This window comes from Alosa sapidissima, chromosome 22 (genome assembly GCF_018492685.1).
Source record: "Alosa sapidissima isolate fAloSap1 chromosome 22, fAloSap1.pri, whole genome shotgun sequence".
Taxonomy (NCBI): domain Eukaryota; kingdom Metazoa; phylum Chordata; class Actinopteri; order Clupeiformes; family Clupeidae; genus Alosa; species Alosa sapidissima.
The window spans coordinates 28,091,872-28,110,307 of NC_055978.1; the positions used below are offsets into that span (position 1 = coordinate 28,091,872).

Sequence of the window (18,436 nt, forward strand, 5' to 3'; positions counted from 1 at the left end):
TGCGCCAGTCGCGGGTTAAATGGCACTTAATGGTGAGATGCTACCCTTCGGTGCCATCCTGCCCTTAATCAGGAGCAGGCGATCAAAACAGATGTTTCCTTATCGGTGTGATGTGAAGTTCACATAAAAATTCATAAAGGGCATCATTGACTTTCTATTTGCTTATGAAAGAAATGACCCCAAAGCCATCAAGTAGTCCTAAATATCAGGGCAGTAGTTGGAGTTTGTGATGTTGTAATGTGTAATGACCCACTATTAAATTGTTTGGTGGAGGAAAGGTTACACAGTTACTGTATTGTATACTCTTGCTCAGTAAAGCTGTATTAACTGCCTCTATTCTTTCATACAATAAATTAATGCCTTATTGCTGGTGCAGTAAGCCCTACCAATCCATTTATTAGACCACTTTTACCAATATAACCATAAATAATAAAGTTAATTAAGCTTTAATATAACTAGATGTACCGCAGAGCGGTACAAAATATGACCGCCGCCCAGTCCAGCACATTTTTTCCACAAAAATAAATCACGCTGAAAGGCCTATATGATTCTAACTGTCTCACTAAATTGCATTATCCACACTCAATTCTCACATGATTAGTTCATAGATTTCACATGTAAAATTGATTTTATACAACCCCACCCCCATCTTGCCTGTTCATAATTCTGAGAAATTCTTGATTGTTTGTGTTATGTTTATGTTATGTGTGTGGGTGTGTGTGTGTGCGAGTGCGAGTGCGAGTGTGAGTGTGAGTGTGTGTGTGTGTGTGTGTGTGTGTGTGCGTGCTTGTGTGTGTGCCTGTGTATGTGCCAGTGCATGCAAGCGTACATATGTCTACTGTGTGAGTATGTGTCATACGTATGATTACTGTGAATGTATGTGTGTGTGTGTGTATCTGTTTGTGCACATGTGTGCACATGAAATGGGTTAACATGACCCCTGGAGGCAAACATACGGAAAAAATGGTCATCCTAGGCCCTACAGTTCTCAAGATATTCACAGAGAATTGTGTCTGCCCTACCCTCCTTTCAGGGGGTCCAGTCCAGCGGGGGGGCTACAGATCAAAACGAAAAATGACTGTTCCATGCTATCCATGTGGGGGTACATGCCCACCAAGTTTTGTGTACCCCGGTCTTTCAGTGTCCCGGGAATCCTTGTTGGTGTACATCACTAAATGTACACATAAATTATTTTATTGTAAGGCCCCCCATGAACGAAAGTACACAAAATTTGGCATGCATTCGGAGGGTGTCATAATGATCCCACACTTTTAATTTCGTGCAGTTTTGACCTTGTCAGCCAGAGATATTGTGATGAAAACACCTACTTTTTTGCTTTTTAATTTTTAACTAGGTGGCGCTATACATGAAATAAGTGGTAATGGGATGGGTTGACATGCCCCCTTAAGACCAACATACATAAAAAAGGTGGACCTCCTAGGCCCTATGGTTCTCGAGATATTCACAGAAAACTGTCTCCGGCCACCTACAGGCCAGTTGGTGTATAGTAACAAAAATTAATTTATTGTGTGGTCCCCCATGAACGGAATTCCACAAAACTTGGCGTGCATACAGAGGGTGTCAAAATGATCCTACACTTCCAATTTCGTGCAGTTTTGACTATGTTAGGTCACAGATACCTTCGATTACAACACCTCATTTTTACTTTTTTTGTTTAACTAGGTGGCGCTATACATGAAAGGAGTGGTTATGGAATGGGTTGACATGGCCCCTTGAGATCAACATACAAAAAAAAAATGGTCCTCCTAAACCCTACGGTTTTCGAGATATTCACAGAAAACTGTGTCTGCCCTACCCTCCTTTCGGGGGGTCCAGTCCAGCGGGGGGGGCTACAGATCAAAACGAAAAACGATGGTTCCATGCTATCCATGTGGGGTTACATGTCCACTAAGTTTCGTGTACCCCGGTCTTTCAGTGTCCCGGGAATCATTGACGGAAATTTGGGCATGCGAAAAAGAAAAAGAAAAAAAATCTGACTAAACCTATATGACCGCAAGCGTACATATGTCTACTGTGTGAGTATGTGCTACTCTGTGCTTTAATTTATCTTCATTCAGCTCTCTATATTTTAGAGCTTTTGGGCTAAAATAGGTGAGTTGTGAGCTGTCAACCTTATCAATCCTTATTAACTAGCTAGGAAAATAACTAGTGCTGTCAAACGATTAAAAATTTTAATCACGATTAATCGCTGAACTCCTATAGTTAATCACGATTAATCACATATTTTATCGCATGATTAAAATTCTATTATTTTGCATTTCTGAACTTTCCAGGAGTCCAAGATTTAGTAAGTATAACCCCTGTTCGCTCCCCACTTCTATGCAGCATAGGTTTCTATTATCCAAACAGCTCCCTTTCCCCTAAAAGGGGGCGTGTACATGCAGCACGGTCTAGCTAGATCTAGCGTGGTGTTGTAGTTGTTCTAACGTTACTAGTTGTTGCAACAGCTTGTGAAAAAACTACAAAGTTTGTTACACCAAAAAGAACGTTAATCTCGCGATAAAAAAATTGACGCCGTTAAAATAGGTTTATGTTAACGCCGTTAATAACACGTTTAACTGACAGCACTAAAAATAACCCTAGGTTATGTATACTCTAGCAAGAATAATTTTCAATCAATATCGCTGATAATCATGTTGTGCAGTAATGATAGAACGGTTGCGTGAAGCCACTGTAACCAGTGTGTGTATAACTAGACAGTGTGAAAGGGAGGATAGAGGCGGGCAGGAGAGTCTCCTACTTGCTCCAGAGAGGAATGACCTTCAGTTCACCGGGTTGACACCAGATCTCTGTTGTAATGTGCCAATAAAAGATCTCTGAGTTCATAGTTAGGAATGTCACATTGCTCAAAGCACTGCTGCACAGCTTGCTGTAACCACAAAGCCCAGTTATCACCCCTCCAGACTCATGTACTGAATGCATGAAGGCAAAGGTTTTCTTTTGGCGCTTGGTAAACCCTCCCTGCTTTCCATCCTGTTACCATGCAACCCAGTCTTTCAGTGGCGGAGCCAAGGACTTGTGCTGGCTTTGGTGGGCTTTAGCTTTGTGAAACTCAGGCCTTTGTGAGTCTCTGCAGGTTGGCAGAGTGTCAGAGAGAGAGAGAGTGGAGTTTTGTCCCATTTAAAATGGTTGTGTGCTGGCAGACTTAGCCACCTGAGGTCAAAGAATCTGCAGTCAGAAGGGTAGTGTTGTCTTTTATTGTTCCCTTCTAATGATGAAATTCCACTGAACGTTAGTTGAAGAAAGGGATTATGAAATTATTAGAATTATTAGGTAAATAATTTCCATAGTTCATATGAGCATCATGTTCTCTCAAGAGCCTAGTCTGGCAGGAAATGTAATTATTGGTTGTACAGTTGTCTGTTAAATGAGATTTCAAGGCGGATGGGCTCTGTGTTAACAGGGTGTGCCTGTGTCATAGGTCTGCTGTGTTTGGTGACCCTTGAGATGGTCAAGCCTTTAAATGATCCACATACTGTATCATCCCCCTCCTTGGGCCACTCTAGAATTTAAAATGTGTTATGACTGCACTGTGATGTCCAGATCAGAGCTCAGATTCCCTGACCTGAGCTAAGAATGAACCTGCTGCAGCATCTTACTGCCCAGTCAACCTTTGCGCATGTGTGTGGAATAGGTAATGCATGTTCAGCAGGGCTGAGGACCTTGTGTGTTCTGTGGATAGCACTCCACCCTCACTACAGCTGTAATTACATTCATTTTCAATCTCTCCAAAGCTCTTGTGTACACAACTCGTTTGTGAAGCCGCAAAGTGGTTGGGGTCCCATAATTCCATAAGCGCGGTGGTGACTTCACGGTTCTAGAGAGCTGAAGCGGTAAACACATGGCCTTTATGCCCCTGGCATCTCCAGTATCAAGTGCTGCCTTACACCACCGCGTCAACAGCTGTGTCCTGTTGTGGTCATGCTGCAGTGTGGACGTATGGCGTGGCAGCCATGTCTTGCCCACTCGGTCCTCACCGCCCCCCCCCCCCCCCCGTGTCTGGAGTCGGTGTGTGCAAGGTACCATCACATACGAGACCTGCTGTTCACTCTGCTGGAAAGGTGCTCAGAGTGAAACAAAGCATTCACAGTAAAGTGCAGGTCGTGGTGGCTTTGAATGGAGCCTTTGTTCCGCCGTGTTGGAGCAAATCTCACGCCGTTCTTTTCCCCCGAGTCTTTAGTCCTTAAGCAACTGGAGGATTTATATCCCCTCTGCCTGCATCACTGGGGGTTCGGCTGGGACACTCTGGCGGCCAGTCTCACTCTGCTGTTGAGATTCCAGGCCGACTTACAGTGCAAGGCTCCACCCCTCATTTCCTCAAAACACCCAGCTCTTAGTTGTTTAACAGAGCAGCTCATAGCCACCGATGCCAGTCTGGGTTTTTTTTTGTGGATACTGTTACTTCCTGTCATCGACCACATTTGACTCTGAATTTGATGCAGAGCCAGCGAATTGTGTCGAGATTATTGGCTGCGCTGAAGCCGCCCGGTGCTTCCGGGTTATTGTAAACAGTGGCGAGCCGTTGCATGCTAGTAGTTGGACATCGCTCCGTCACCTGGGCAAAGCCTGGGTCACTGATGTGCTGATGTGTGCCCACAATGGAGGGCACTAGCCTGCACCTGGAACTGCTCTACGAGGGATTTGCTGAAAGGATTAAGTGTCACAAGAGCAACCTCAACCTCAGTAAGTCTGAACCTCTTCCCACTGTTGCGGCCGGCTAATGTGTTTAGGTTTGACTGAAGCGTTTGCTTGATTACTTGTGTCTAGACGACACAACCCTGCATTTGTGTCTGGTTTTGAGCGATAATGTGGGGTCAGGTTTACAAAGGAGATCTTCAGATTGAAGTTTTAAAGACATTTCATATTTTTCTGTGATGCATAAAAGTCTGAGAAAATGATAACTCTAAAATGCATCTCCTCAAGCAAGTACTTTCTCAACTCTTCTCAGGAGAATTGAAAGTAATTCTTGTGACTGTTGCTCAGTTTTTTCTCCTGCTGGCTGTAAATTTGCAGTATTTCTAAAGACAGCATTACGGTTTGAACTTATTTTACCTCACTGGTACAGTAACATGTGACTATGCAACATGTAACGTGACCATATCACCATGGGTGTTTTCGTGGTTAAAGATACTTCACTCACTTGTGTGTTTACACACACACACACACACTCTCTCTCTTCACACACACACACATACAGTACACACGCCCTATCTGTGACAGTGACACAGATACACGTGCGTGCGTGTACACCCAGCCCGTGGCCGTGTCCAGAATATCCATGCGTGCTGATGGGATGTGGAGTGACAGGAAAGTGGCCGGACCTGGCTCATAACACTGCCTCATAACACTGCCTCATTCCATTGCAATTACACAAGGGCAGGGGGTCCACCGGCACGGCTCCACAGCAGGCCTCAGGAAATGAGTGGGGGTGGGGGGCGGGTTGCAGACACCACCACCCCCTCCACCCCTGCCTGCACCTCCCCTCCCCTCCTCTCCCCTCCTCTCCTCTGCCTGCACCTCCCCTCCCCTCCCCTCCCCTCCTCTCCTCTGCCTGCACCTCCCCTCCCCTCCTCTCCTCTGCCTGCACCTCCCCTCCCCTCCCCTACTCTCCTCTGCCTGCACCTCCCCTCACCTCCTCTCCTCTCCTCTCCGCCCCTCCCCTCCCCTCCTCTCCTCTGCCTGCACCTCCCCTCCCCTCCCCTCCTCTCCCCTCCTCTCCTCTGCCTGCACCTCCTCTCCCCTCCCCTCCTCTCCCCCATGTGACAGCCAGTCCCTCTGGCCCTAATAGGTTTATATGCATTCTTCAGCATGAGGGGTTCGTGAGGGGACACCTAAGCTACTTAAGGCTGAAGACCTATAGTGCCAAAGGACGACCTTTTCCCTCCACACAAACCGGGAAACTGACGCAACTGGTTGTTGTTGTTGTCGTCACTGGTAGTGGTGGTGTTGCCATGGCTCAGTTTCATTTCCATAGCAGGCTGTGGCAGTGCATGTGAATAGCAGAAGGAGGCTGGATTCGGTGGAAGGGGAGGCCCCCACTCTTCTCCCTCTGTCAGCAGGCAGCTGTCGTGTGACTGGCGTGGATCACATGGCTCCCTGACCTGATTTGATGACACAGATCGCCGGCTGTTTGGGGTTACCTAGAGACACTGCCTGTCTCTGCAAGTGACCGCGAGTGGTGAAGGGTCGTCATATGAGCACCAGGCAGGGAATAGGGAAGGGCCTCAGCAGACCAGCCAGCACATGTTGCACTGACCGCAGAGGCAACTCCAGACAGAACATTTATAGACGTGATCAAAACCAGAGATGTCTGCAGATGTAGTAGAACTATGTGACCACTGGTCAAAGGTTGCATGCGAGGAGGAAGAAGGTTTTATATTCATTGCACAATCAGCTATTAGATCCGTAGTCCTTATAGGCTCTGCTATATCAACTAGTATGTTTGTTTGTTTCCTTGTTTGTATGTGTGTTGGTCTTATTCACAGCACTGAACACTATCAGGACAGTTTAAAAATTGCTTTGTGATCTCTGTTATGAGACGGTTATCAGGATATAGCCCCCTGTCTAACACTAGGCCTATAGTGTGTGCAAACTGCCTGCCTGCGTCCATATAAAGACACACATTTATCCTGTTGGAATTGGGTGATGGTGCTTTTTTTAAAAATCTGTTTTGGGAATAGTTTAAACCTTTAGGTTATTCTTCTTGGACCTGAAGATAAATGTGAGTCCTGTGAATAAACTGCAGTGCACTGCTTTTGACTCTACACAGGAAACAGGTGAGCATAGTCTTGTGTGTGTGTGTGTGTGTGTGTGTGTGTGTGTGTGTGTGTGTGTGTGTGTGTGTGTGTGTGTGTGTGTGTGTGTGTGTGTGTGTGTGTGTGTGTGTGTGTGTGTGTGTGTGGTCAGGGTGTAATATGAGGCCTAGATAATTTAGCTGATGATTGGAAACATCAGCCCTCTGCCTTAGTCTGAGTACAGTATGTGTCACAGGTCTGATGCACTAGGCAAGTGAGCCAGGGGTGGGGAACCTTTTTGCCATCAAGGGCCGTATGTTTTTTTTTTACAATGTTTAGAGGGCCATTCTAAAATGTTAACAGAGCTCAACACACTTTGGAACAATTTTACTTTGTCCGGTGCAAGCAGTTCTGCAATAGTAGCCTCCCAGCGCTCACTTGGCTTTGCTCACAACTAAAAAGTAATCCTCTGTCCATTTCTCTTCAAACACTCAACAAAAAATGCTTATTGATTATTTTTTGAGTCATTTTCTGTAGTTTCAGGCAAAAGATATCGCTGATCTGCTAGTTTATTTAAAGGTAAACTATGCAGTATTGGCCATTTCCTTACTGTTTTCTCAGTTTTTGCTTCTTTTTCGCTGGCTCTGTCATGACGAATGTCTGAGAAACTCCATTGCTACCTTTTTCTAGCTGGGGCCTGGCGTGTATAGTGTATTTGAATGCAGTAAAGCAATTTGTTACACTCGTTATACTTCCTGACACTGAGGCCGTTCGCCCACAGTTGCAAGGGTGGTTTTCCGCTCACAGGCGCTAGGGGGAAGCGAGACGGCCACCATTCAACCCGAAGTCATATAACCATTCCAATGACTCTGAAGCTGTTAAATGAAGGTAAATTAAGCTAAAAAACTTGCATATTAAGCTAAAAAACCTGCATAGTGTGCCTTTAAAAAAAAATTCTTAACATTTATTTTGATGTTTTTTTGTTTTGTTTTGTGTTTTTGAGCTACTTTTTTCGTATTGGCCAATTTGCCTTGGGGGCCGGATCTAACTCCCTGATGGGCTGCTGCGTGGTGTGATGGGATGGTATGGGATGGAGTGGAATATGAAACATTGACAACTTGCTATACTAGTGGTAGTGTAGTGGTTACAGAGCTGAGCTAGCATGCAGTAGCCTGAAAAGTTGTGGGTTCAATTCCTGGCTTCCACCCTTTAGCCCTCGAGCAAGGCACTTAAACCCAAATTGCTCCGGGGACAATGTAGACCCTTGTAATATAATTGACATATGTACGTTACTTTGGATGAAAAGTGTCTGCTAAAAGAATAAATGTAAATGTACTACTATGTGCAGAAGTCTATTCGTGTGTGTGTGTTTGTTTGTTTGTTTGTTTGTGTGTGTGTGTTTGACGAAGGGGGGCCCTGACAAGATCAATTTTTGATGAGTGCTAACAGGTGGAAATGAGATGAGCTTGTCTGAGGTTGCATCAATCTCCTGCTGCCCCTCTGCAAGTGGGCGTCTAATTAGCAGAGAGATGGGAAGAGCAGCCCCTATACTGTACATCATCCAGCACCACTGGTGCTCTGGAGCATGTCCACAGTCCAGGACCCGCCAGGGCAAATACTGTAGGCTAACACTGTCTGCACATAGTCATTGATTTCTCTCAGTATTGGAGTGGGGATAACTGGACACTCGCTGTTGGAGCTGACCGAATCCTCTCCTCTGCTGCTATTCGCTGGTGGCTCATTCTCAGATGATGGTGGCCATTTGTTTGGACTGTTGTGACTCCGAGGTCGAAAGCATTATAAGGTCCATCTCGGGTCACTTGGCACTGGAGCAGCACATGGGCTTGATTAGATGAGTAGTGAGAGCTGCTCGGTCCAGCTGACGTGAGTGGGGAAGAGAGCCATGGCTTCAGGTCTGAGGCAGTACGAGAGTGTGGAAAAGAGCCATGGCTTCAGGTCTGAGGCAGTACGAGAGTGATGGTGGAAGGGCCTGAGATATACTGTAGCGCAGCCATCTGCAAATTGCCAAGCACTAACTTTACTGTTCCCTGCCAGTCCATTAGCTCTTGTAAGTGTTTGCAGAAAGCTACAATGTTAGTGTTTGGCAATAAATCCTACTGATGTGACTAACATGTGACCGACATGAAAACGCCTCCATCATGACATGTTGTGTAAAGCTCATAAAAGGGGCTGTGAAAATCCTCATGAAACCAAAGACACAGGGAGCAGTGGCAGACCTTTCAAACCTGGCAGAGTGATCTTTATAAAGACATCAGTCTCCAAGGATGCGCAGGCCTTGGCACTGTGCCTACCATACCTTGTCAAAGATCTACTGTAGGCACTTTGTAATATTGAAAGCTCACCTTGCACTTCACTCCCAGGGCTGTCAGTGATCAAACTCCCCAGGAAACTCTCCTGAGTTATTGATGCGTCAGTTCCCCATTTAGCTGGAATCCTGTTGAACTAACCTCTCAATTCATACACCTAACCACTCCCTTAATCTTGATTATGCTGCTAAGTGATGAGGCCTTGTAGTATGCGTCGTGAAGTCATTACACTTCAGAAAAACAAATCGTACTGTGGCTACAAGATAAGCAGGTTGTGGACGGTGTGGACAGGGTTGCCTGGATGGAGGTCGAGTGGCCCCTGGACGAGGGCTCGCTTTTCCTACCCGGCCTTTGTGCGTTTGATTGGGTGCTGAAACCAGGCCTCCATTATTAATAACACTCAGAGGAAGTAACAAAGGGCGCTGAGAAATCCCTGGCCTCCTCTGGCAGTGAGAGCCGGGGGCCCGCGGTGGGATCACCTGACACCCAGAGCGATGTTGGAGGCAGCGAGGCGCGGCCGGCCGCCGTTTGATAAAGCGGGGAGGCGAGCGCGAAGGAGAACACCGCCGAGACAATTACCCACGTTTATCCATCTGTCAGGAGCAGGGGAGACTGATCATTGCCCCCCTGAGTTGCTGCTGCTGCTGCTGCTGTTGCTGTAGGTTTGGTCTGCCAAGCATGAAAACCTCTCCCTGCCCTACACTGTCTACGGTGTAAAAATGCTGTGAAATGATTACTGTCATATTTTAAAGCAGTGAAGGCCAGGTGAAGAGTCTTTGCAAGGCTTTCACTGAGAATTCCTAATATGATTCATTGAGTTTCTGTAAGAGGGGAAGTGAAGACATTGTAAAGGCTTTTGTTGCCGGGCTGACGTGCTGTGCTGTGCTGCGCTGTGCTGTGCTGTGTGCTTCCAGAGGAGGAGCTGAGAAAGCTACGAGAGGAGACCAATGTGGACATGCTGAAGCAGGAGCTGGACAAGGAGCGGGGCAAGCGGCTCGAACTCGAGCAGAGGATGACCGAAGTGCTCAAGACCAGGTGAGCCCTGAGCTTGCAGCTAAACGCACCCCTCTCCCTCTGTTTCTCTCTCTCTCTCTCACTCTCTCTCTCTCTCTCTCTCTCTCTCTCTCTCTCTCTCACTCTCTCTCTCTCTCACTCACTCACTCACTCACTCACACACACACACACACACACACACACACACACACACACACACACTCTCTCAAACACATTCTCTCTCTCTCACTCGCTCACACACACACACACACACACACACACACACACACACACACACACACACACACACACACACACACACACACTCTCTCTCTCAAACACATTCTCTCTCTCTCTCTCTCTCACTGGCTTGCTTTAGTGGTTGTCTAGTGAGTGACGGTTGCTCACTGAATCCGCCTCCTGTGTGTTTTGACCCGCACCACGCAGTAGGCCAGCCGCAGTGGGCTGCCCTTCAGAGGGTGACCCGTGAGCGAGTGCTGGGTTAAAAATAAACCGGCCCGCACAGCCCAGCCCAGCCCTGCTGCCACACGCTGGGAGATTGTCAAGGAAGCCAGTGCACAAGTGTGCCATCAGCCCCCCACCCCCCTGCTGCCACTCCCCCCTCTGTGGGCTCTGCAGCGGATGCACAGATGGAGAGCCAGAGCTGGACATGCGCATGTCCACACAGGGCCACTGTGCACAAATACTAACTGCATGTCCACACAGGGCCACTGTGCACAAATACTAACTGGACATGCGCATGTCCACACAGGGCCACTGTGCACAAATACTAACTGGACATGCGCATGTCCACACAGGGCCACTGTGCACAAATACTAACTGGACATGCACACAGGGGTACTGTGCACAAATACTAACTGGACATGCGCATGTCTACACAGGGTCACTGTGCACAAATACTAACTGCAAAAAACTTGGCAGGTGTCTTGCTACAGACACGAGTGAGTGCAGTGCCAAGTTTGACGTTGTTTGGAGAAGAGATGCAACATATAGCGTTAAATATATATGGGTAAAAGAATAGCGTTAAATATATATGGGTAAAAGAAGCACACATTGGCCTAGCCGCTCTAGCCGCTCACACAACACAGCACTGGACCAGAGAGGGTCAGAGTGGAGCGATGGCAGCGCTGAATCAGTGCACAGCATGGGGAGAAAGTCAAGATGGAAGATGTTCTTCTCTGACCGCAACAATATAAAATGTATAAATGTATGCGGCTTGCTTGCTTAAAATGGTTCTGTGAATTTTGCCACACAGTGGGTAGCCTATGCAGTGGCTCAAAACGATATAAAAAATGATGTGCACTAAACTGACACTTCCAATAGCCCAGGCTACTTCGGACTGCCTTTAGACTTGAATGAACAAACAACAGTTCCGACTGCAAGGTCCCAAATTGAAACGAGCGAAAATGGTCCCGAATTTAAGGACGTTTGAAGTTTCAGAATGCCACACCACGAGAGGCAGACAACATGATGTCACTTATAGGCTACCAGAGACTGTTTTTGAGTCACATCGTTGCAAATTTCATATGATGATGCATCATTCCACAAAATGGTTTGTCTTCTATATCATCAAGTCATTCAATAGGCTAAACATAGCCTAAACTCAAAACAGCTGTTTGGCTTATGTCATTTTTATCTGAAAGTCGCATGCTTAAATTCTGCTCATTGCACATTTCTTATAATATATTGTAATATAATAATATTCTGTGTTCATTATTGAATGCTTAGCTGGAATTATATGTTTTTCCTATTATTCTATTTTTAAAGCAGGCATCCCTGCGGGCATCTAATTGGGCTACGGGTTTTCTACAGGAAGAGCATGTTTGCGGCCACTGCACTAGTCAGTGTTAATGTCAGACTAACAGCACAGTCCTTGTGTATTTTATGCACTGTATGTGTTTTTGTTTTTCACTGTTGCTAGATCAATTTAAATGTAAAGACCATAACACTCTCTTATTGTGTCTTGACATTAACAACACTGTTAGTCCTTGTTTGTTAGTGCATGTTGTTTATTAGTCAGTGTTGATGTTGTGGGATGACCGGTGCTCATCAGGAGGTAGCGTGTGGTGTCCTGTTGCTTTGCGGGAACTACACTACCAGGAAATCATGTTAGAGTAATGTGACAGAGTCGAGTCTGCAGCGCCTCCAGGGATCATGTTTTATAGGGGAAATTCACTGCTGCTGCTACTGACTCCCATTAACTCTTTAGAGTTGGTGAAGGCTGCTGTCTACCAAAGCGCACACACATCCAATAGATTCCTTTCAGATTGTGATCTGTGGAGTATGTGACACTGATACTCGCATAGGGTCTCTGACTGATTTTTTTTGTTCTCTCTGATCAGGCTGGAAGATTCTCCTCCTCAGCCTCCACGTAGGCAGCAGTCACCCTCGACCAGTGAAACAGGTAACCATTGCAAGAGTGGTGTCCCCCCCATGTACCACTTAACCCTTAACCCTTAAAGGTGTAGGTTTTTGAACGTTCTAAGTTCCGCAACAATTGAAGGTTCTAAAATTCTATGTTGAATTCAATGAACCCAGATATTCTTTAGAATGTTCATTTCCCAACATTCCCGTCACACCGGTGTGACGGTACTCCTTTAAGGGTTAAATAGCACAAAGAACACAACTGAATTCTGAATAGGCGTTGACTTCATGAATGAGTTGGAGTCAGAGGCAGTGCTCCTCTGGGGCGCTTGCTTATTTGTGTGGGCGGTTAATTCTCCGTTTTCCGGCAGAATGACAAAATGTCCTGGTTTTGATAGATCCTCTGGTTCAATCATAAGAGGGCATGATTGTGCTGATATGTGTCTTATTGCCCAAAATATAAGTTTCTTTTTCTAGCCAGAGTTGCCAACCCAGTGAAGCTGTTATTTTAGGCCTTCAACTAAATTTGTGGAGCACCTTAACTAGGCCAGTTGGCCCCTTTGTGTTTAAAGTCGTGAGCTTCCTCTCTGAATGTAGAACATTGATGCCTCTGTCCTCTGGCTTTGAGAGGAGAGGCAGAGAGGAAAGGAACAGCAGGCAGATGAAGTTAGGTAGCTTAGCCGCATAGATTTCTGGAGTACATCTCCGGAAACAGAAAATAGTGGGAGTCATTTAAGGTTGCATGCCTTTCACTGTCATCTCTAAACCTAACCAACATTTGAATCATCTTCATCTTCCAGAGAAACAGACCGTGCAAACGGAGAAAGAGACCGTGTGCACGAGAATGCAGAGGTGGCTGTATGACCGGTTTGGCGTCTACATCGAGGACTTTCGCTTTCAGCCTGAGGAGACAACAGTGGAGGCCGAAGAACCACTAAGTGCTAAAAGGTGAGACACTGGGTTTGAAAATGGCTGTGTGCAAAGTCAGATTCACTGGTTCATGATACTGGTCAATGACTGCACTAATACTATTGAAATATATGGATTCACTACAACTGTAGTCAGTGTAGCATGATTCAATTCTATTGCCTCGCATTTGACCTCTAGAGGACAGGCAACTTCTGAATGGAGATAGAGCTGCAGGGTTGATGGTGACTACTGACCTCTTGTGGCTATTAGATGCTACTACACTGCAGGTGTTTTCTTAAGAGGTCACCTTGTTTAGCTGCTGTCTTAGCCGTTGAGGTTGAGTGACTCATAGTGTGATGAAGAGGACAGGGCTTCTACGCCTCAGTATCCCTGGCTGCCGTCATGTCAGATTAGTATAATCATCTTTTCATTGGTAATCCATGACCTCATCATTGTTTCTTTTCCAGGTTAACAGAAAATATGAGGCGCCTCAGTAAGTATTACTACTATATAAAGCTAGTACTACTATCATATATCTATTGTTACTATTTATAGTGTTATCCTACAAATGTATATTGTCCTTTTTAAAAATATGGCTAGTATATCAATGATACCAAGACCAAATGTGCAATTGGTTCTGAATATCAGCCTGAGTGTGCTGTGTCTTGTTTTCTTCAGAACGAGGTGCCAGACCTGTCACAAATTTTATGAAGAACCTCTCCGCCTTATCCAACTGGCATTCTGTCTACACATCAGCGATTGCCTTCATTGTGAGTACTACCTCTATTAAGAAATTACCTCCATGAAGACCTGCTGAAGTAGATGATTCAGCTCACAAATTTGGTTAAGAGGTTTGTAATATATAACGTTTTCATGTAAAATGTCTAGACATTGGGGAAGCTTTGCTTCTGGAGTTCTGAAATAAAATCACTTCTTTGGTTTTCTCCATCTCTCCCAGATCTACATGAATGCTGCGTGGCATGGCTGGGCCATTCCCATGTTTCTGTTTTTAGCCATTCTGAGGTTGTCCTTGAATTACCTCATCGCAAGGTAAAACACAGAACACTGCAGTACAAAGACCATTGTAGCACTAAATCAGTTGTTAAATGCAATAGTCTCCCTTACAGAAGATGCATGCCAAACACTTTTTTTTTTTTTTTTGTCACATGACCTGTACTTACAAAAGGCCATAGTATTATCATATATTTGAAGGTGCAGTATAATGGGTGTTGTTTACGTAAATGGGGAGCTGTGTGTGTGTGTGTGTGTGTGTGTGTGTGTGTGTGTTTGTGTGTGTGTGTGTTTGTGTGTGAGTGTGTTTGTGTGTGAGTGTGTTTGTGTGGTGTGTGTGTGTGTGTGTGTGTGTGTGTGTTGATGGTCATGGAGTTATCGGTGTAGGCTGAGCTCTGAGCTGAGCATGGCTGCCAGTGTGGGAGTGAGGGAGAGAGGGAGCTGCATGCTCTGCCACCCACAGACTGTTTGCACAACAGATGCTCCAGTTTCTACACAATTCTAATGTGATAAATTCTGTCCTTAACCAACAGAGGCTGGAGAATTCAGTGGAGTATCGTGCCTGAAGTCACAGAGCCTGAGGTAACACAAGTCTTGACTTGATCTGTCTCATCTCCATTAGTTTATACTTTATAGTATGCAAGGAAAGGCCTTGTATTGTGTTGGCTGATTGAATTGTCCCTTCTTTCTTGTAGGAACCTCTAAAGGAAGACTTAACAGTGTCTGAAAAGTTCCAGTTAGTTCTTGATGTTGCACAAAAAGCACAGGTATTTGCCAGTGTACCATGTGATGATTTTGTTTCTAAAAGTGCTGCAGATAAGTTCCCCATGAATAAAGGTTATTTGTTCTTCCTTTTCAGAACCTTTTTGGTAAAATGGCAGATGTTTTAGAGAAAATTAAGAAGTAAGTAGTATGATAAGTCATATGATTTCCTTTATGTAAACACTGACGTTCATCATGCAATTTTGTGTATAGCTGAATCATGCTGTGTGTGTGTGTGTGTGTGTGTGTGTGTGTGTGTGTGTGTGGGGTGTGTGGGGTGTGTGTGTGTGTGTGTGTTGCAGTTTGTTCATGTGGGTGCAGCCAGAGATCACTCAGAAGCTGTACATCGCTCTGTGGGTGGCCTTCATCTGCTCCTGTGTGCTTCCCTACAAACTCGTGGGCTTTCTCGTAGGTAAGGCTGCTCACACCTAACATCGCATAAGCCAGCCTCGCACGCATCAAGCACAACATTTCTCCTCCACTCGGCCCCCTTCTCTCTCTCTTTCTTTTTTTCTCTCTCTCTCCTCCATGCACACACACACACACACACACACACACACACACACACACACATACAGTAAGTCCTCAGGAAGCCACAGGCTTTGATGACCAATGGTATTGTGGAGGCAAATTGGCTTCTTAGGAAAACAACTAGGCTGACTGTAAAGGGCTTTTCCCTGTTGTCTCTTGTTAAAGCGGCTACAAATGTCAGAGCTGTAATATTCACAGAAATGTGAAATTGCTATAAAAAAAAAAACAACCAGTGGCAAAAAAAAACATGTCAGTGTAATTAGTTCACCTGTGCACCTTCCTTTATGTAAAGGTTCCAAATTAAAGCTGATTTCTGAGTATTCCTCAGTGATTTTTTTTTATGCATGTCGCTTCCTAATGTCATCTTCCTCATTTCCCCTGTACAGGGTTGTATGCAGGCATTAAGTTCTTCATCATCGACTTCCTGTTCAAGAGCTGCCCCAAACTGCGGGACAAGTATGACACGCCACGCATTGTGTGGAACAACCTCCCCACAGACCCGCAGCTGAAGGAGCGCAGCAACGCCACCGTTTCCAGACGGGTGAGTGTCCTCCTGGGCCGTCAGAGCCATGGGCTCAGCCTGTGCGCTGCAGCAGGGCGTCCAAAGACGGATCACTTCTGTATCGCCTGGGCTCTCCCATCGGCTCTCTGCCTCCTCACCGTGTTCTGAATGTGATGTGAAGGAATGTTAGATCATTAATAGCTTTGCTGTTCATCCTGAATCCTCCCATTCTCAAGGACTACTGATGCTAATGATGCTAATGGCTAATACTGTAGTGTCTTACCTGATCCTTCTGCAGTTAAGATGGCCTGGGTGTTCCTCTTACCGTGTGTGTGTGTGTGTGTGTGCATGTGTTTGTATGTGTCAATGTGTTTGTATGTGTCAATGTGTTGTGTTGCAATACCTTTGTGATTGTTACTGGTGTGTGTGTGTGTGTGTGTGTGTCTGTGTGTTTGTGTTTGTGGTGTGTGAAGCCAGGTCTCCCCTTGATAACACCCTAAATGATGTCCCCACCCCTGTCTGTAGTCCAGGGTCATTTTGCTCGAGTGACTGTCACACGTGTGCTCTGTTGTTTCTCTCTCTCAGCTGTCTGCTGCGGAAAAGGTAGGGATTCAGGTGTGCCTCTGTTCAGTCAAGTTGTGCCTGTGTGTGCCACCAGCTGACCTAACCTTGTGTGTGTGCGTGTGCGTGTGCGTGTGCGTGTGCGTGTGCGTGTGCGTGTGCGTGTGCGTGTGTGCGTGTGTGCGTGCGTGCGTGCGTGCATGTGTGTGTGCGTGTGTGTACGTGTGTGCGCGTGCGTGTGTGTGCGTGTGAACATGTACATGTGACTGGATAGAGACACACCCCTGTGACATGAACTGTGTATGTGTGTGCAAACGGATCAAAACATCCCACCTTTGCTGGTTATATGTTGCATATTAGTTCTGTAGAGAGTTTCTGAATAGACCGAATCATTCCCAAAAACTATAAGGCCTACACTTGGTCTATGTACAACTGGTACTACTGACTAGCTTAACTCCGCAAATGTGGGATGTTTCTATCCATTGTCACAGACAAACGCTTGGAGTACCTCCACAGGGAATAGTGTCACAGATCAAATGCACATTAGACAGCACTTTAGATGTAGACAAAGTAAATTAAAGTGCATTAGTGATGTGATGTGTTTTTTCCCCTCTAGCTTAGGTTAACCATTCAGGTTTCCCCTAGTATAGGCTATATCTGTACCTCCAAATTAGATACACTACACAAGAGTCTTGTGTTGACCATAGGGTAGACATCAACTCTGGAAATGAACAGGCAAATGAGCTTGAGCATGAGAATCTAGCACTGAAAGGCATGGCCACCTATTTGCACTGTCAAAATGTAAGCTTACTAACAGGCATTTTGTATGTGTATAGAGGACATATAACTGACGTTTTAAACACATAACTACCTTTGAAACACTGAATTGATCTTTCTCTCTGTCTCATGCTTTCTTTTGCTCTGGCTCATACATCTCCACACACACACACACACACACACACACACACACACACACACCAAACACATACATACCAAACATAGATGCTCACACATAAACTCACAGTTTATACTTAACTCATGGGAATTAAAGAAACTAACATATTTTGTTCACACTATTATCAGACGTGGAGATTTCTGCTGGAGGGCTGGCTTCTTTTGGCTTTTGAGCTTAACTATTTTTGAGAGCACCATGTGTAAAGGTTTGGAGTAGCTGTCTGAGTGCTTTTGTTCAGCTCTTATTCGCTAAGAGCGATCCTGTTTGCTTCCAGGTCCAACCGGTGGTTTCACGAAGTAGCCTAGCAACGGTCCCCTGTGGTGTCAGCCGTGATGAGGAAAGTAGCCGCTCGCACAACCCCAAGAAGGGGGCCTTCCACGAGGTCTTCAATCTATCTGAGAATGAGCGGCCCTTACCAGGTGCCTGATTAAAATACATGGACTCCGCTGACTTGCATTGTCCTTGTCATATGTAAATTATAGCCATGCTTTTGAACTGTTTCAGCATAGCCCTTCACACTGTTTTAAAATGGAATCACTTTGTCACTCCTTGTTAGATTGGTTCTCTGTATTAAATGATGGTGTTTATATTTGCAGTGTGTGAGAATGGCTGGAGATGCTGCTTAATCAACAGAGACAGGAAGATGCCCACAGACTACATCCGAAACGGAGTCCTCTATGTCACAGAAAAGTGTGTATCCTGTCTTAATTCTAAGTCATTATATCACACCCCACAACACAGAGGT

General features: G+C 45.6%; 1 protein-coding gene across 5 annotated transcripts in view; it reads left to right on the plus strand.

The window, feature by feature from the left end:
- gramd4a (GRAM domain containing 4a) overlaps window positions 1-18,436 on the plus strand; it is a 34,116-nt gene that overhangs the window by 11,636 nt on the left and 4,044 nt on the right. For 3 of the 5 annotated variants that reach the window (XM_042079626.1, XM_042079623.1, XM_042079627.1), the window contains 14 exons: window positions 9,997-10,117; window positions 12,439-12,500; window positions 13,261-13,408; window positions 13,837-13,862; window positions 14,048-14,139; window positions 14,328-14,419; window positions 14,914-14,962; window positions 15,076-15,147; window positions 15,240-15,283; window positions 15,445-15,554; window positions 16,060-16,214; window positions 16,761-16,778; window positions 17,966-18,110; window positions 18,288-18,381. In XM_042079626.1, coding sequence (XP_041935560.1) covers window positions 9,997-10,117; window positions 12,439-12,500; window positions 13,261-13,408; window positions 13,837-13,862; window positions 14,048-14,139; window positions 14,328-14,419; window positions 14,914-14,962; window positions 15,076-15,147; window positions 15,240-15,283; window positions 15,445-15,554; window positions 16,060-16,214; window positions 16,761-16,778; window positions 17,966-18,110; window positions 18,288-18,381 — 1,228 coding nt within the window. Of the gene's footprint in view, window positions 1-4,272; window positions 4,705-9,996; window positions 10,118-12,438; window positions 12,501-13,260; window positions 13,409-13,836; window positions 13,863-14,047; window positions 14,140-14,327; window positions 14,420-14,913; window positions 14,963-15,075; window positions 15,148-15,239; window positions 15,284-15,444; window positions 15,555-16,059; window positions 16,215-16,760; window positions 16,779-17,965; window positions 18,111-18,287; window positions 18,382-18,436 lie in introns of those variants that run through there. The other 2 variants (XM_042079628.1, XM_042079624.1) reach the window with 2 other exon arrangements.